The sequence below is a fragment of the Notothenia rossii genome (genome assembly GCF_949606895.1).
Source record: "Notothenia rossii genome assembly, chromosome: 7".
NCBI lineage: Eukaryota > Metazoa > Chordata > Actinopteri > Perciformes > Nototheniidae > Notothenia > Notothenia rossii.
This window is the reverse complement of record NC_136905.1, coordinates 18,288,391-18,308,170: the sequence shown is the minus strand read 5'-3', so window position 1 is coordinate 18,308,170 and position 19,780 is coordinate 18,288,391. Positions and strand designations below refer to the sequence as shown.

At 41.2% G+C, this 19,780-nt stretch overlaps 1 protein-coding gene across 4 annotated transcripts; it reads right to left on the bottom strand.

Annotated features, from left to right (window-relative positions):
* Positions 1 to 320: 320 nt before the first annotated feature.
* On the bottom strand, positions 321 to 19,181 carry cgna (cingulin a). Of its 4 annotated transcripts, none has more exons than XM_079693672.1 (20): positions 18,987 to 19,181; positions 12,419 to 13,250; positions 12,212 to 12,309; positions 11,959 to 12,028; positions 11,728 to 11,829; positions 10,944 to 11,065; positions 10,388 to 10,499; positions 9,900 to 10,112; positions 9,059 to 9,207; positions 8,209 to 8,329; positions 7,900 to 8,112; positions 6,173 to 6,394; positions 5,442 to 5,690; positions 5,157 to 5,327; positions 4,795 to 4,956; positions 4,152 to 4,325; positions 3,918 to 4,036; positions 3,045 to 3,153; positions 2,773 to 2,936; positions 321 to 1,854 (listed from the first exon to the last, which is right to left on the bottom strand). In XM_079693672.1, the coding sequence occupies exons 2-20, from the start codon at positions 13,247 to 13,249 to the stop codon at positions 1,716 to 1,718; spliced, it is 3,540 nt and encodes a 1,179-aa protein (XP_079549798.1). In that variant the 5' UTR covers position 13,250; positions 18,987 to 19,181; the 3' UTR covers positions 321 to 1,715. The 4 variants fall into 4 exon arrangements, with proteins under 4 accessions (XP_079549798.1, XP_079549800.1, XP_079549801.1 ...); XM_079693674.1 differs by having other exon boundaries at positions 11,728 to 11,826; XM_079693675.1 differs by having other exon boundaries at positions 12,212 to 12,282.
* Between the last annotated feature and the right edge of the window lie 599 nt (positions 19,182 to 19,780).

Sequence of the window (19,780 nt, the reverse complement as noted above, 5' to 3'; positions counted from 1 at the left end):
AATCACATTCTTAAATAGACTTTGGTATTGGTGTGCTGTATTGCACATCCACTTTTATCTGTTTCTGGGAACTAATTTTTTGTTTTGAAACTAAGTGAGCTTCGGTAAAAATCCACCAACACATGGGGGAGGAATGTTCTGTGTAATCTTTCACTTTAGTGGGCAACACGCCAGTGTCACATGACTCCTGTTAAAAGGGAATGTATTAACAATCAAAAACTATGAGGAAGTACAACATCCTGAATGCACATAAACCAATCAATGGAGTAACTAGCTGAATAACATTCTGTAATTATTAAAGGACAATAAACACACATCCGTTTAACATTAATAGTTTAACATTTATTGTGGCTAACTTGATATTCAATAGAAACTATTATTTGAAGTACAGTCACAGTGTGAATTTGTTCCCAGTCAACATTGACAGTATGTACCAACATTTCAAATGACAGCTTTATGCTCTCCTAATAAGTACCAGTTTCAATGAAAGGATCGGGGAAACTTGACATTACAACAAAACGTAATAAAAAGTTATTATTGCTCTCACTGATTGTTCAAACTGTAAACAAGAAAAATCAACTCAGGACTCAAAAATCTATAAATGTTAAATACAAACATTTTATAAAAATCATTCGGATAACATACAAAATTATTTTCAACAATTTGAAGGCATCATAATGAAATAATGAGCATATATTTCAGCAACTTGCTGAATGGAAATGCATAGAAATTGTGCAGCTTCTACAAAAACACAAAGTTTTTATCGGACAGAAAGATATTTTGGCCATTATTTTTGCTTGAAAAAAGTGGAAAAACTATTATTTTATTTGATGAGATATTCTTACAAAGGAGCCCTCTGGACTTAAAGTTATAATCATAAAAGAAAACATCTGTTGCAGCTCTATCATTAAACTGCTTTACAGAGATACAGTATAAAAGAAAGGACACATCTGTTCAAAACCATTTGAACAACAGGAGCTTTTGATCACATGTATAGTATTTAAAGTCTAGATGGTGGAATAAACAAAGAAGTGACACATTAAAAAACAAAGTGTGAAAATATATTTTGTTCTATATAAACAAACTCAGGATTTCATTTCATACAAATATTTCTCAGTACTAAACCATTAGATTTGGTCAGGCAAATAAACCAACGTGAGAATAAATATATAATTATATTTCTTTTAGTTTTTATTTCAACAGCGTGGCGATCATGCGTTTAGTGTTTGGTCAATATGTGTGTACGCTGGGCACAGACTGTGTGTGTTCAGAGACGATGAGAGTACTTTTGATTGTTCATTCAAAGCCAAACTACGTACAGCAAGTGCTTGACCCAGAATCTAAACCCTGAAATGGTTTGACATACTGAATTTGTATTTAAAAATGCAAGAGGTATTTGCTTGTTTTAAAAAAAAAATTCTCTACTTGCAATCCAGGCGATTAATTTGTTCGATTGATGTATCCTTGAGTTGTACGGGGAGTACAGTGTACATTGTAGACTGAAGGAAATACCCTGAAATGCAGAGGATGTTGAGTTTCCTCCCATTCACTCTGGTGTTGGAAATGAGTCCCCTACTAACCTCTAAAATGTAACGTAAATCCCTCTTTGTCTGTAGTGTTTGTTTTAACTTCTAGTCTACAAAGCAGCTAACCTCCACTTTTTTCCTCATCAGTGCTACATTTTCCCACCCTCACCCTGTCCCTGAAGTGGTGTTTTAGCAGGAGCTGGTCTGGAGGTTTCCCTCAGTGAGGATGGAGGCGATGGAGGAGCGGTCGTACAGGCTGTCGTCGTCGTCGTCTGAACTGAGAGCCGATGAATCCAAAGCGGGGCGCATGGCTGCCTGAGCCTTCCTCCTATGACACATAATAATAATTAGTGTTATCAATGTCATCATTAACTGTTGAAAACCATTTTATTTATCAGTTGCTGTATTCACAAATCCTGCTTTATATTGTGTCTAAAGCCTTTCAATTGTGTTTTAATGTCAAATTTCTTTTTTTTTTTATCTTCACGGTCTACTCTATATTTTCTATTTTCTACTGCTGTTTTAATTCTATTTTGAGATGTTTAAATTCTAGTATTGTTCATTTCTACTCTTTAATTTCTACTTATGTGCCATCCCTTGTTTTGTTATATGGTTTTGTATGCTGCTGCAACGCAAACAATTTGGAATCAATAAAGTACCTCTTATCTTATCTAATTAGCCCCAGTGGGAGATTTGATGGTACCAAGATTGAAAAAAGAAAAAGGTAAATAAATGTAATATACAGGAACAGGTCACGTTTATTAAGTACCTCTCATCTGATCTGATCTCTCAGTGCTGCCAGGTGACCATATTGCTCCCTCTGCTGGCCATACAAGGGAACACCATCTTTTTGTTACCAGAGAGCACGTCTGAAATGTGATTTCCCCCGAGCTACATGAGGAATGTGCCTTTTAGTTTAATGAAATACCTTTCACACGTGAGTGATTGCTGATTTGTTTTACACTCATCACATTGTGAAATACTGCCCTCAGGCAGGCAGAGTGAATTTATACCAGGCGAGGTAATTGTGTGTAACAGACCATGAATCTGGGTTTGCTGGTAATAACGTCATTTCCATGCAGTTTTATTGATTCTCTGACATAAGGAGGAGGAGATTATGCACTTCCCTCTTCCTCCCTCACATGTTGCTGTGATAATCTGTCTGCCAGGAAGTGTCTTGCATAAGCGCACAGTGAGCAAATTGGATGAGAGACACAATTGGATTCAAAGCAAAGGAAACGCTTACTTGAGCTCAGTTTCCAGGGCTGTGACTCTGGTCTGCAGCGCCTCTTTGAGCTCCATCTGCTCCTCCATGTCTCTCTGGGCCTTCCTCCTCAGCCCGTCTATCCTCTCCAGCTCCGTCTCTCCTTCGTCCACCTGCCTCTTCAGAGCTTTCACTCTCAGAGCCAGCTGCAACACAACACAAGGCGCTGTAGTTTAACTGCGTATGCGTTTGGTGATGTTCCTGTGTGTCAGGAGTAAACACACTGACACACAGCAGGAGGTGCATGTGTTTACCTGGTCTCTCTGTTCAGTGTGTGTTTGTTTCTCCTCGTCCAGCGTCATGTTCAGATCTTTCAGTTTCCGCTCCAGACGCCGCTGAGACGCCACAACAGAGTTCTTCTCCCTTTACACATATAGAGGAACAAAGCATAGCACTTGTAAGCATGCAACTATGAGTGCAAAAGTAATATTACTCATTATACAGAATAATATATATAAATCATATACGCTAATTATAAATAGTGGTGCCTTAATGTGTAAGCGTCAGTAATGTTAAAAGGTAGAGGTATTGTTATAGCTTTTATACACTGCTGGGTATCTTAATCCATATTATAGCCTATATCATAATGTATTAACTCATTTAAAGTTTGTATTAATACTCTGATCCTACAGAGTAACTACTTTCTAATGTTGTCAAAAATAAATACAATATTGGCCATCCAAAATGTAAGCTCCATAAAAAGGAAATACTCAAGTACTTTAGAATTATACTTCAGTACAGTACTTGAGTAAATGTACTTAGTTACAGTCCTTCGTGACATGTAGAGGATCTAAGCTTGGATAGTCTCCAAATTAAAAGCCACTATCACTCCACCAAACTGTGTCTTCAAAACTGTTACAGGATATGTATTTTGCAAATTGTGTATTTTATAAATGTTTTCATCTTGAATATGTTGCATGCATGCTTCTTAGTTAATATTAAGCTGTCTTTGGCTCTTTTCTGCTGTAACAAATGTAAATGTCCCCTCTGTGAGACGAATAAAGGTATTCTGATTCTGACCAACCAAATGACAGTAGAATGTATTCAAAAAGATATTTAGTTTTATAACAAAAAAAGCAAAACAACCATGGGTAAAACATGATCCTGATCCAGAACAGACACTGTACCTCTCCTCAGTCCTCTGCTGCTCCTCCAGCTCCTGGATCTTGCTCTCCAGCTGAGAGACTCCTGCTGAGGAGCGAGACTGGCCCTCCATGTCCGCCACACGACTCCTCAGCTCCTTCAGCTGCAGGCGCAGACACAAAGCAAGTCATCAGGAGACATAATACTCTCACCTAAGAAGAACCCTTACAGATGAGCACAGACGCAGCAGACACAGATATTGTGCATGCGTTACTCACGTGTCTCTCCATGGTGTTCTTGTCCAGCTCCAGGTCCTGCTTGGAGGATCTCTCCTGCATGAGCTCTGAGCGCAGCTGATCGATCTGATCTCTGCTCCGGGCCACTCGGTCCGTCATCATCTCCGCGCTGCTCCTCTCCTCCTCCAGCTCCAGCTCCACACGCTTCAGCTTGTCCTGACGAGACAAGAAGATATCAGATTAATGAGATTACCCAGATTAGCCCCAGTGGGAGATTTGATGGTGCTGTGTAAATAAATGTAACATGCAGGAACAGAACTATTCAGACGTGTACACTGACATTGTATGAAGAGCAGATCTATTAACAGCATAGAGTTATTGATTCTTTTCCTAAACACTTTATTCTGACAAACTATCACAGCCAACTGATAATAATAATTATAATAAACTTTATTAATACAGCAGCTTTCATGCTTGACGTAGCCCAACATGCTTTACAGAGTATGACAGAAAATGGCAATAATAAGTGAGGAACATAATTAAAAACAAGGTATAAAAAAACAGAAAACATGAACAGTGATATTACTAACAAATTAGAATTGCAAGCCAAATGAAAAAGAGAGATCTTTAATTGAATTTGAAAAGTTCCATTTGAGGTTGCTGCTCTAAGATGCACATATCTTACTTCCATGATTCGATTCTCCCGGATTTTCTCATTCTGGGCGTTTTTGCCGGCCTCCATCTCTCCCTCGAGGTGGCGCAGTCTGTTGCTCAGAAGCTCTTTATCCAGCTGGTGGTTGTCTCTCTCCTCACATGTGAGAAGAAGCTCCTTCTTCTGTCGTGAAATCTAGTTTAACAGAATATCAGAAACAGTAAGGCCAGACTGAATCACCGTAATGAAATAAGTACGGTTGCTTTTACAGGTTCAGCACCAGTGAAGCACGCGCCATGAATATTATGCGTCAAAACTATTGAAACATTCAGAGCAGATTTCATTCATAATAAAAACAACAACCAGGCCAAGCGAACACGTGACATCACACAAACCTCTTCCTCCAGCCTCCTCAGATGGGTTTGACTTCTCTCCAGTTCACTCTGAGCATCATGTCCGTGACGTTGCGTCTCCTGCACCTCCTTGCGTGCCTTCTCTCTCTGCTCCTCCAGCTGAACCCGGAGTATCTGCGCCTCCTCTTTAGAGGACACTGTGAGCGTCTCGTACTGACAGACAGGTGAGGAGGGAGAGGAGGAATAAACAAAGAAGGTGAATTATTTGTTCTGTGAGTCCTCTCTGTTAGATGCTCCGTGCAGCAGACATTTTCATTTCCTCCTCACCTCTCTGTTGAGTTTCTCCAGAGCTCTTTCCTGCTGTCGTTTGGTCTCTTCCAGCTGGCTGAAGGTCTGTTTCAGTGTCTCCTTGTCTTTCTCCGTGTCTTCCACGTGAAGGGCGAGTTCTCGGGTCTCCTGGCTCAGTCTGGATGATTTCCTGTTGGCCTCATCTAGCTCGGACCTCAACCCTCTCACCTCAGAGTGCAGGGTGATCTCTGCCTCTGAGCTCTCTGAGGCGTTGTTCTGCAGCTGAGCCTGAGGGAACCACAGAGGGAACCACAGATGCTTAAATATCTCTCAGGGTTTCTAACACTCTGTTCTGTATGAGGGAATGTGACCTGTGGAGGACATTCTTAAGAGAAACTGATAAATGGTTCATGGACAAAGTTTGTCTTTTGTTATATTTAATAAAGTAATAAAGAAAGTCAATATACAATCTCAAATGCAGGAACAGAGCAACTTCATCCTCAGAGGATAAAGACCTTCTGCACCCCGCACACAGCTTACAGTCCCACTGTGTATTCATGAAAGGAAACTGGTCCTACATCCCATCATCAAACCATAAACCCCCTTGTCCTTAACCATTTGCAAATCCACTTTTTACATTTCCTTTTGTCCTCCTGAAATCCTAAATATATGTCTCTGTTAAACATATACAAGATTAAAAATACAATTTAACAGAGTATAAGACGTATGTTTTAAATGATTATATGTTCATTTGACACGACATGACCTACCTCCAACCGTGAGAGTTTCTCTTTGAGACGCGTGTTGGCCTCCTCCTGCTCCAGCTGAGCATCTTGGAGCGATTTGACTTCCGCCTGAGCTCTAGTGAGACGAGTTTTACTGGCCTCCACCTCCTCCTCGGCTGATGAGAGCTTCTCTTTGAGCTGGCTGGCTTCCCCACGAGTCTCACTGAGCTTCTGCTCCAGGTCTGAGATGACTGCTGGGTCTGGGAGCTATATGTGGTGAAGACAATAATAATAATTAAGCTATATGTATACAGCACTTTTCATACAGCACGTGCAGCTCAAAGTGCTTTACCAAATGGCAAACATCACCAGTTAAAAATAAACAACAAGAGATTCCCCTCAGATTAGATGTTAAGAACTTTACAGGGACATGCAGCAAAATATAACATTTTAACAGGTTAAGAGACACAAGCAGGTAAAAGGTAATACAAATAAAATAAATAATGATTTCTCTCCAAAGATAAGACACAAGACAACTGAATCGATGCAACAATAAGAAACAACGTGAAACAAAGTGAACATATAGGTTACAACAGAAACTAAAATAAAAATGTAATAGTAATACAAATGTCATAATTCTAATTAAAGTTGGGGTAGGTGAGTTTGAGAAACCGGCTCGAGATACGCTTTTTGTTATATTCCATGGAATGCTCTTAACATCCCGATAGCAATGAATATCTTAAGTGCTTTGACAAAAAATCCATAACAAAATGTCATCTGTGGAAGCCGTAGTACTGTAAAAAGCACGACCAATCATCTGAGCCGGCTAAAGTAACTGGATGGCCTACCTGCCTGTCAGCCTTCCTTCTGTGCACAAACTTATCTCGTGCCCTCATGTGCACGTGTGTGTTGGAGGAGGGGCTCTGTAAGGAAGTAGCAGATTTTTTCCGGCTGTGTATTTTCAAATTCTAGCGCACTCGAGCTGGTTTCTCCAAATGTACCTACCCCACCTTTAAGTTAAACGATTGAAATAAAAAACGAAATAAAAAAAATGTTGCTATTGAAACTGTTAAATAAATAATATAAGATAAAACCCTTTAGGATCTATAAAAAGGGAATGATAGACAAAAAATGTAATTGAGACGATGGGGATTAAAGTATTGACGACCAATTGAAGAATTAAACACATTTCTAACCACTCTCAAAACTACCACAATCACATCACCATCTTTCTTGTGCTAGCCAGTTTAGTTGTTGCATGTTTAGATATAACCTCTCTAGGTTTAACTGACCTTGTTAGAGCCACAATGAAGTCAAAGTTATTATTTAGATTTATAATTTGATAAATGAATTAATGATGGAAAATGATTTATATTTCCAAGGTGAATATCTTTTGATGAAATGATTGTTCATTTTAAATCGTAAATATGATCTGTTTTCTTGTACCTTCCGGTGTTTATTTAAGTGCGGCAATTGAGGACAGCCGAGGTTCTCTGAGACTTGATGAGACGGGGAGCGGAACAGTTTTTTGACCGCAAATTGTAAACAGAAATGAGTGTTGCAAATTGGACTGCAAAGTATAGTTTATATAAGAAAGTATATCACCAAAATATTGATTTAGATTTGTTATTTTGAGACTATTTAAGTCAATACTTTTTTGTTAATAAATTAAATGTTTTGACTGAAAACCTTCGGCTGCTTATTGCTTTGGAATGCGTGTCGTCAACCCCGCTCTATAGTGGCAAAAGGAAACCTTGGATGCCACTACAGACCTTTTTGTTTTTCTCCTGTGCCTTGGCGACATCCTCTCTGGCTTTCTGTAATTGGCCCTTCAGCCTGTCAATCTCGTACTTCAGTTCAGCCTCCTGGCCCTGGTGAGACTTTTTTATTGAGATGACCTCCATGACCTTCTTGTCATGCGCCGTCCTCTGCTTCTCCACCTCAGACTTAGCCTTCTGTAGATCGTCCTTGTGTCGCTGAAGTTCCTGAACAGAAAGAGGGGGGGTTTGGTGGTTAAACAGATTCACCTTTGTTACGCAGATCAGTTGTCACACATCACGGGAGGCAGAGTGTGTGTTCACCTGGCTGAGAGTCTGTGTGTGTCCAGTGTCTGGTTTCTGCTGTTTCATGGTGCTCACTTTGTCCTGGACCTCCTTCAGTTCCTCCTCAAACTCTTCTTTTTCCAGACGGATTTGCAGGAGCCTGAAAACACAACAGTTGATCCAAAGAAAATGTGCTGTATGAAAGTAATGCAAGTACTGCCTGATTATTTGATCCGCATTAGTTGGCTTGTTGAGGTGATTCATGAGTTTAATTTAATCTGATGTACTCAACAAACACATACATCACTTTTAAATGTTCAAGCAACAGCAAATCAGAATTTCCTGTTAACACAACAGTCAAACAAATTCACAGAAAACAATTCAAGATCATCCACACCCCAACTCTAGCTTCATCTTAGATAAAGCATTGCACTGTATGGTCACAACATAGACACAGGCAGCCAAATGTTAAAATGTCTTGGTTGTGACTGTCGGGACATCTGGTACTCAGGGTTTATGGTTTATATTTAAACTTGGATTATGTAGATGTTGTCCACAGTCATGAATTAGGGCTGTGAGTGTGGGTGGCCTTTGAACTACAGTCAGACAGTTGTTAGCACAGCTAGCCACATCTACAGGTCTGCATATCTAAACACAAATTGGGGTTAATGTGACTCTCACAGTGTTTCAGGGCTTCTGGGTGGCTCTCTGACAGAGAGGGGAGGGGGCGGGGGCAACATTGACCATAGAGGAGAGATGGACACACATTGGCAGTACAGCAAGAGAAACCATGTAAAGACGTTGGCTACATCCATGACCAAGAAAGCAGTGGAAAGCTTGAACCCAGGCAGGAAATATTACTTGATGGTGACGGTCAGAATGAACTCACTCTTGTTTGGTTGTTCGCAGTTCGTCTCTGGTGGCGTGGAACTGCTCCATCCAGTGGCTGCTCTCGTCTCTGCAATCTTCCAGCTGCTGCTGCAGGGAGCGGATCGACACATTCACTCGCAGTCGCTCTGACTCGATCCCTGCATGGGACTAAAATAGGAGACAGAAGAATTGAGGGCATGGTCGTTTATATCGAGACCATTTCATTCATAACTAAGTCATAACTACTTATACATATATACAGTAGTCTACTACAGTAGACTCTGCACTGTTTCAACTGAGCAGATCGAGCTGAGCACGCACTCTGCAGCAGAGCAGCTTCTCCTCTGCTGAACCTCCTGTGTGTCTGTCCTCAGGCTGTTGCCAGGGGAGCGTCCTCACAGTAGACAGATATGTATTCCAGATAAAATTATTCCCATTAATGTTTATGTACAAACAGGTGATTGTAATTTGGGTGCTATAGAGAATTAAAGCTATAAAATAAGAGTAAGTTTAGTGAGATACAAAAGCAAAATGCAGATTGTTAATATGTCAAATCATTTCAAAAGCCTGATCTTAATATAGTGATGAAACATATAAGTCTTTAGAGGGAATAATAAAATATTATTTACACGTAAAAGTTATATATTCTTTGCAAATATTTACCTCTTTAAAGTATGTTTAAGTAAGTTGAAGACTGGCTCTTGTAGATCATTAAGAAACTCTACTAAAAGCCTAAATAAAGTCACAAAGGAACATGTAAAGGTCGGGCCTCAGAGTTTGGCATATGGAGTCTGTTGTTGAGGGACTGCTCATTTTGTCTCCAACATTAGCAGTCTGTCTCAGTCTGTCCGTGCACCCACCTGAGACACCTGCTCCATGCTGCTGCGGAGCTTCTCCATGTCGGTGCTGTACTGCTCTCGCAGCACCTCCACCTCTTTGTCATGTGACGCCACCTCTTCCTTCAGAGCTCCTTTGAGAGCCGTGAGCTCCCTCTCTCTCTGTCTCAGCACCTCCTCCAGCTTCTGTTTCAGCTGACAAACCTCCATCAGCTGCGTCTGACTCGACATCAGATCCTACACACGCAGGGAACACAGTATGAGGCATGATGTTTTACATAACGGTACATTATAATCCCTCTGCATGATGAGTGTATAGCTTCACTAATTCAAAGTAAAGGTTTCTAGACTTAAAGCTCATGCTTTCAATTTTACATGTCAATATGATGCTTGTGCGCGGTCTTGAGAATCAATTGAGTCTGGATTTGAGTCTTGGGTTGCAGAAGTTCCAATAGTGGGGTCTTCCAGTCTATCTGTGTGGGTTTATTTGTGTACATATGTTTATTTGATACCGTCTTGCTGCCACCCTCTCTTCGCAGTTCATCCTGAAGCTCAGCCAGCCGGTCCTCCATGTCTCTGGCCCGACCCTCTGCGTTCTCTCTGTCCATACGCAGCTGAGTCAGCCTGCCATGAGAAGAGAACACACACACCACTGAATGACTGTTTGACTCCAAAATGACTCGAGCATGCGTGTTGTTCTTGAGTACGAGTTACAGCGACTGCTTGCTTCATGAAATGAAAACAAAGCAGGCTTGTCATGCACCCCTCACACAATATACCATGCCTCTTTCTGCTTTCCTGTGTGTGTGTGTGTGTGTGTGTGTGTGTGTGTGTGTGTGTGTGTGTGTGTGTGTGTGTGTGTGTGTGTGTGTGTGTGTGTGTGTGTGTGTGTGTGTGTGTGTGTGTGTGTGTGTGTGTGTGTGTGTGTGTGTGTGTGTGTGTGTGTGTGTGTGTGTGTGTGTGTGTGTGTGTGTGTGTGTGTGTGTGTGTGTGTGTGTGTGTGTGTGTGTGTGTGTGTGTGTGTGTGTGTGTGTGTGTGTGTGTGTGTGTGTGTTGCAGTGTCCTCACTCTGATTGGGTTTCATTTAATTCTTTCTTCTTCCGGTCGAGCATCTCCTGGAGTGCCAGATTTTCATCCAGACAGGACTCCAGCTCAGCTTTCAGAGCAGGATCAGAGTTGCAGAAAGAGTCCTGCACACAAGCAGACATGATGAATAAATGAGCAGTGAAACACGAGACGTCAGGCAGCTCTGGTGCGCTTGAAAAGGTAATGTTAAAGCAAGCTTGCATTTGCCCACGATCAATATGCATACGGGATTAAGTTCTTAGGAGCTATTAGGGGTTAAGAGCTGCCCACCTTCCTTAAACCAGCATATAATGAGTCATTATTGAAGTTAGATTATTGTGTGTGTGCACCTTTGACCAGGCCAGAGAGCTTTAAGGATTAATGTGAGGATTATTCTGAAGCACACTCCAAGAACTCCCAGCCTACGTAGTAAGATTAGCTAAAGACATAAAAACTCTGAGGACAGCTTCCTCTTCTCAACAAACAAGCATGGATCTTCTTAATGTGATAGCCCTTGTTTAAAGAAGACTTTGATAAGCGTTCAAGCATGTCATTTAATCGGGGCTGAAGGTGGCAGGTTACTCTGTGAATGGTGTTTCCAATCAGGCAAGTGGACTTAGGGGTGTTTGGTGGGTCACCCAATATGTGAAATCTACAGTAACAACCCAAATATCTAACCAGCCTATGTGTCTAACACACATTCTTTACATCCCCTTACATTTCAGAACGTCTTATAATATTGAAAGTATTGAAACAGTTATAAAATACATAAAGGAAAATGGCATACCCTTCTTTCCGCCTGCAGGGCAGATTGTAGTTCAGCCATCTTTCTTTCAAGCTCGCTCTTTTCTCTCATCCACTCTTCGTGGTGTCTTCCTCCTATAGGCTGCTGAAATAAAAAAGATGCATAGATGAATGGGGATATACATGTTAGCAGATTGCTGATACTATCCATTACCGATTGTTACAACTGATGAATGAACATCCCAAATTAGATTTATTTTTAAAAAGGACAAACCTTTAGATTCTGAATCTTCTGAAAGATGACCTTGACTTTGTGCTTGATGACAACATCACTCTCGCTGGTCCTGAGTGAAGGTAAAAATGGACACATTAATATAAATGTTGTTTATTACCTTTGCATTTTGACAACTAAATAAAACATCCATGTGTCGAGTGGGGTCAACAAAAATGGAACAATAGATGTTGAGTACAGAAAAAACGACATAATAAAAACAATCCATATGCTAGGATAACATGCAGGTCCATACCCTTGTCTCAGGATGTTGTATATAGTCTGCATGATCTGCTCCTCCTCACCGGTCTCTGCACTCTGCTGACCCTGGTCCAGCAAAAGGTCAGGGGTCACCTTGAGACATAGATCAGAAAACTACTCTTGCAATGTTGCATGCTATGTGGTGTTTGGAAGTCACTTAAAACCAGCTGTGATGACAAACCATTAAATATGTTATTCTTACGTGTGCCTCAGAGATGGGCTGCGGGGTCCACTGGTCAGCTGAGGGTCCCGGGAAGCTGGAGGCCTGGTTGCGACCCGGGCTGCTGTGAGATGAGGACGAGGGGGAGATGTAGGGGTTGGGGGTGAGGAGAGGAGAGGTAGCTCTGGGATCCTGTTCAGCAGGGGGTCCTCTCTGTTGTCCATCAAACCTGTTGATGAGTCTGTTGACCGGAGTCAGTCTCTGATTGGTTTGTTGAGGAGGGTCAGGGTAGGACTGACCTCCCCTCACTGCCCCGTTGTGCCCTGCTATGTTCGAACCGTCCCACATATTATTCTCCCCCTCTCTACCTCCCACACGGCGACCCTGCTCTCTCTCCCCCCTCACTCCAATTCCTCCATCCAGATTCCCATAACTGCCGGACTTCCCGTCCCCTGGTGGTCTAGGCAGGGGATAATCCTCATCCCCCTCTCCGTCCCTGTCCAGCAGAGACCCGTGGGACTGGGCCCGGCGTAGTGCCCCTCCCTGCCCCCCTCCTCCTCCCCCCCCTACATCACCCCCCTGTGTCCCTGGCTCTGCGTCTTCCCTCCTCCGGGGAAGGCTACTGTAGCCAGAGTGGTACTGGGTCCTGAGCTGGACCCCGTACGAGTCTCCCTTCTGTCCGTCCTTCAGGACCACGTACGGCTGGCCGGCGATACCCTGCACTCTGACCGCCACGCCATATTTGGAGGTGGTGTTCTTGGTCTTGGGCTGGGGCGCTGGCTGACCCCCCCCACCGTCATATAGGTCATTGATGAAGCGGATCTGGACACCGTGGTCCACCGGGGTCTTCCGACCTGAAGATGGTGCGCTCATGCTGGAACACGGAGAGGTACGGAGAAGGAAACAAGCATGTGATTAGAGCACACAGAAGTTTTTCCTGCCTCCAACCAACAGGCTTTACAATTGCTTCGGTCTTGTATTTTATATGGTACTTTTATTATAATTGTATATTAATGCATTCATTTAGCCGGTGTTTTTCTGAAGTGACTTACATTGTTCCTACGCAAACACACAATTGTTGGTTCAGTTTTGTGAACAAGAACATTTCAAAATGAAAGAAATTCATTGTTATAATAAAGTGAGTAATTCCTGCAAGAGTCATATTTACCTCTAAACAACAAAAGAGATTTTGCTGTGTTTTCAGGATTTAGCAGAGGTATGTTTGTACTGTTAGTGTTCTGTAAACTGATAACTTGTGGTACACAGATACAGTTTATCACCCTGCCAAAACAAGCTTATTGCAGAAATATTGCTAGTGTTGGCTTATATGGGAACAAAAGATTACAGAAAAAACAACTATGTATGAGAAATGTCTAAAATAGCACAACCATTACACAGTTTGTCCATCAGACAGCACAGACAAGTTCGTGTTTTTTTTCAATAAATAATGTAACTTGGTCATATTTCTTTAAAATACAATTAGGTTCTGCACCAACAGTCTTAGTTTATGTTATGTGTTACTGCCGGACAATAGATTATTTATCAGTTTCAGCCTAATTAATCCAGTATCGGTCGAGCTATACTCACAATAGCAGGTTCAAAGAAGCAGGGGGGGAAGGACAGCTAAAGTATGACCAAAAGCCAGGTAAAGATAAAACTACTCTTTCCTTAAATCTAACAAAGAACACCTCAACACTCAGCAGCACGCAGCCCTGACGTCAACCCAGGGACACAGATTACACTCAGGTTGGTTTCTGGCTCTTTGCTGCTTGTGTGGACTTTGTCCCCGGTGCACTCCATTAGTCATTAACCTGAGAGTACACACCCACATATCACCTTCCCCTTGTATTGACCAACAAAGTTTCTCCAACCTTTTGGAAGCTTCCCAGCCAGATACCAAACCTTTTTCAAAACGATGACAGCTTAACTCCACAGAGGTGCCGCAGAAACTAGTGAGGAGCTTTTTCATTCTTCCAAGCTGTCAATGTTTCCCTCACTCCCTAATACTCCCCTTTTAGTGCTGTGCTTCCATGGTGAGGCACTATGAAACTATTTAAACAGGTCACACCTTTGTGACGGTTTGGTCGCAACAACTAACAGTCAGCCTTATACGTCACTGGGCATAACAATAGTACTAAACTGAACTTTCCTGATATCACCCTGGCAGTATGCCTTGTGTTTCGTCACATTGCTCATCCCCATGTCTTATTACACTGGTACGGCTCATTCACAAGAGACCTATTACCACACTCCCTCTCAGACCTCTGCACCATTTATTTCCTCTCCACAGCTTTCCAAGGTGAGACAGAAAGAGGGCTGGGAGAGTGAAAGGGAGTGTGAGGGGAGAGACGTACAGAGAAAACACTCAGCTTTTCTTCCCTTATCACTGCCTGGTGTGATAAAATCCAAAGTCAAGATTTCTTTGTGCACGAACCTCCCACACACCCACAAAAACAACTTAATACCAAAGTGCCATCAACAAGATAACACATGAACCCATACATTATTGAACGCCCTAACACATTTTGGATATATCTGTACAGATTTTGGAAGCGGTATGAAGCCGTCTGGAACCATGTAAAGCCAAGAAAAACATACAGTCAGCAAATATGAGACTGGAAATATGATCTTATTTTTCCCTGCTGTGATAGCGAAAGTTAACACATAAAACAGCTTGATGGAAAATATCTTAGCTGGCAGTAGGACTGCACGATTAATGGATTTTTTGGTACAATATCCAGATAGCAGTAAGTGAAATATTAGTAAGTAAATAAAAAGTATCTGAAAATATCTGAAAGTATTGAGGTGCTGCAGAGAAGTCCCTGCCTACAAAAGATATTCCTCGGCCTATGAAATCCTTGTTAAGTAAAAGAAATACCATAATTGGTCAACTATATTTTTCATGGTATATTTGATTCATGTTTGAAAAATGATTATTCTCACTAATATTGCAAATCATATCGCAATTGTAATTTCAAGTCAAAATAATCCCAATGAGTTATTTTTGTCCAACTCTTGAATTGCTAGCTGGCAGTGAGCAAAGCAATAGGACATAAACGACCTTTCCTGATATCTGTGCTCTTGTTGTGCGTAAGCATCGTCCGCAGACAAACCTGCACGGTCAGTCCATTTTTTTCCCACCCTCTGGGAACCTCAGAGGAAGCACCATGTCACAACACATTTGTGCAGTGGAGCATGAAGTCTGCAGCAGACTGTCTTCAAAGCAACGTCAGGCATGTCATGCAGTTATAACCATGCCATCTGAGGGCAATCGCCACTTTTGTATGTGAATGTCTTCCAACAGACATACAGAGAAGCTAAATGTGATTTATTAACACGCCCTACTCTCTTATTATCTGTTATTACTACATTATGTATCAGTTTCATTTTGGATGTCAGTGAAGAAGAACGCAGTCCCAGCTCCAAACGGGACAGGGGTGAGGGGGGGGGGAACGCATCCTATTGTCCAGCTGATGTAGGGCAGAAAATGAGGGCAGCAATTATGAGAATGTCAAAACAGTCCCCATGGATTTTCAGCCCCTCCCACAAGGTCTATCTGATCACAACCTCTTTGTTTTAACACTGACATTTCTGACAACCTATTAAGTTTTGCCCCAGAGCTAATATATTTACAAACATCCTTAAAAAAAAAAGTTAAAAGTGGGATTTTTCTGTGTCTTCAAATCTATTTTGTACAGTTTACACATTTTGAAAAGTAACCCTGTGCTGTCTAATTACCCCATCAGTCAAACAAAATGTTATGTCTTTAATTCCTTTATTTAAAGGTATTCTGATTTCTTTTGTAATCTTATGTGATTTTGGACTGTTAGTTGTGATGTGAAGAGATCACCTTGGATTTATGGTAATGATGGTTTTTTTATTGTTTGGAATTTGTATAGAACAAACAAATACTCTAGTAAGGATGGCAAAAATAATTTTAGGTTGACATAATAGTTAGTTGCGCCTCCATTATTGTTTAAGCAGACTACAGGCTCTCAAGCGAAGGTCTCTAACCCGCACTGCTATGATTAGTAGAACGTAACTTTATAACAACAAGCTTCGTCAGGCCTGCTCGCCCGGCTGAGAGCGGGTCTGGTGCTTTTGGACTGTTATTCATGTTACCCTGCAGTTATGCTGACGGGACTTCTGCCTCTAATCTAATTCCTGAACCGTTAATGGAATTGAAGCTGCTTCCCTGTGAAGATGCAAGATGGCTTAGGAAATATAATTTGGAGGTTAGAGCGAGTGTGGAGACAAATGTAACAACAGCAATGTGTGGAGTCATGAAAGGGCCTCTGCTGACTCACAGAGCATGCTTCATGTGATCGAATCATCTCTGGCTTGGCCCAAAACTAATACAGCTATAGAGAGGTTACTTCATTTGTTATCACTACATGTGTTTGAATTCATGTGTTCAAGTACAGAATACAAAGTACTATTCATTTAACTTAGTAGAAAACGGACCCTTTTGCTATCTGTCTTTCTCTCATGAAAAAGAGATCTTTAACCTTATCAGGGATTGCCTAGTTAGATTAAAATTAGTAAAACTTTTGGTTTCCCCTTTTCTTCCAATTGAATCATTACACTTTTACAGGAATCACCTAGAAAATCGAAGCATAAAAGGCGTTATTGACTGCAATGGAGAAAACAGTAGCTAACGCCTTCGGTGTCCTTTAAGGACAGGCAGCCTCTCAGTCCTAAGGGTACTCTCCCTCTCCATTACATTCTTGACATAAAACCAGGCCCTCTTCCTCTCTCAAGCAGTCTGTCGCTTTCCAAACTTGCCACTGCTTCTCCTTCACGCTCAAACAAACAGCCAATTATTCCTCTTTTCAAATCCAAAGAAGTTCATTGGCATAACAAAGGGATACTTCAGCGTTACCAAATAGAACACACATGACACCATATTAGGAGCACATAAATACGCCCCTCCCTTACCCCACATTCCAGACACTTGTTTCTCTGTGTCCTTTTAACTTACAGGCCGAGTGTGGTGTGTGTGTGTGTGTGTGTGTGTGTGTGTGTGTGTGTGTGTGTGTGTGTGTGTGTGTGTGTGTGTGTGTGTGTGTGTGTGTGTGTGTGTGTGTGTGTGTGTGTGTGTGTGTGTGTGTGTGTGTGTGTGTGTCAAAGACTGATTTATGGGAACTACAGTATTAGTACCTACGATTTGCACCTGTGACATTGGAATAATGTTAATAATTCTGTCAAGATGTAAGACTTGCTGCCAGGTTTAACTTTTGTCCACATTTATTCTGTTTTAGAATGAAACTGTCAGCAGGTCAATGTCTTAGCAAGTGCTATAATTATTCAATTTCATGACACACTCATAAGCCCTTCCACCGAATTCAAAACTATAATCTGCATTTCTTTCTTGCTTGCATCATCAGTTTCATCTGAGTCAAGCTTAATATTGAAGGGCATCTCTGTATTATACACCTGCTCTTTAAAAATGACCTTGAGAGGTTGCAATTCATGCGAGACTATTTTATTATTTAGCTGCATGGCTTTAAGGCCTAAAGGGATTTTAAATGTGCTTACATGTAGCCTCTGGTGTCCTGAACACTATTTTAAAGTTGTTTGTTTCTCAGTGCAGTTGTTCCAGTGACAACTCCCCTGGTAGCAGGCAATGTTAGGCTTTATCCGCCTTAGAGTGGAGCTCTGTTAAGTGCCTTCATAGCTCCATAGCGTTGATCTGTTTGCATCACACACATGTATGTATTACTACAATAACCAGCATTTATTCCACTGAACCGTGTTTACATTCTGCTTTTGTTTTTCTTATTCTATTTACATGCATGCATTGCAGGTCTCCCTTGAAAAAGAGATACATTTTCTCAATGGGATACACCTGGATAAATAAAGGTTTGAAATGAAATGCATATCAGACTTTTGCATGTACTTGATCCCTTGCATTATTTTCTCAACATTTAGCTTATTGTATTTTAATTGACATGTATATAGTTTTCTTCTTCTGTATTACTTGCACATTGGTCTTGCAACATAATCTTGTACTATTTTATTTCTACTCTACTCTGTTTTCTTTTGCACTTTTTTTCATTGTTTCATTTACATTTTATCAAGGTCTTATATATATGTATGTTGTTTTGTTTGAGGAGCCTGGGACTTAAGATGTCCATTGTCATAACTACACTGTACTGTGCATATGACAATAAAGCCTTTGAATCTTGAGCAGCTTTATAATATGATTTATTTGGCATCAAACTATTTTTTTAAACACTGCAGGAGGATGTGGTCACTCTGTCCCCACAATTAAAACACACTTGCTCGAACATCTCTGTTATGTATTGTACGTAATATTAACAGGCACGTTATCCTGAAGTTACATTAGATAAAGAACAGTTTTTCTGCCCTCGAGAACCATCAAACTAACGTTAACCTTAGCTACTAAGCTAACTTTAAACTCGCCAACAATGATAGCAATGATTCAGTGATGTCAAAAGCCAACAACGTCACCAAACTAGCTTAAACTAAGACATAAGCGCCACAAGAAAACAAAAACATCCCACAAAGAGCATTACTGTCTGACAGGTCGTGTGTGTCTGGTTTAGCAGTCTGGCTATGTGAAGTCCAAAAACAAGCGTAAAGTTACCTCTTTATATGAAGTTCTTTCCTCTTCTCCTCTTTGAAACTTCGCTTCCCTTATGTCGATGATGATTCAAGTGTTTTCTATCAAAGTCCACATAGAAAAGAAGGTGGGAAAACCACTCCTACGCAAATTAACAGAGCAACAAATTCATTATGCGGCGACTGCAACCTGTTACCTTTGTCGGGGATGTAACCGTCCCGCCCAGCCTCTCTGGAGGGAGCACAGTGATTGGACCAGAGAGCTAAAGTGGGCCGGACTATAGATAAGGAAAACGTTTGCTATTGGTGAAAGCTATACGTCATTCATTCATTGTGCTGGACCACTTGATGACATTTTGGCTGTATAACGGAAGCCCATATTATTACTTTAGATGAAATAAACACATCATCTACCGGTATAACAATCACTTTTCAGGAACAGGCATTGGACGCAGATGAATAAAGACGGGTGCCGTTTGTTTCCCTCCAATTTGCCAGTAGATGGCGCAACTACTTACCAGCTGGTGGTTCAGCAGCAGCATCCAGGACCCTTTACTGAAAGCTCTATAGCCTACTACAAAAATACAAGTGCAGCTAAAATAATTCACCCAATGTCCTATTGTTATTTCATTAGTACTTATTAAGAAGTAAATCGTTGTTGGGTTACCCAAGAAGTCATTTAGTTATTTGTACCTGTCCTAGACGTGTAATTCATGAAAGACTACCAATGTTTGTTTTTTTACTGATTCTCTTGGAATATGCAGTGCTGTTTGTAATATACATTTTTTTTTTTTTTTATTAGAATGACATGTTTTAATC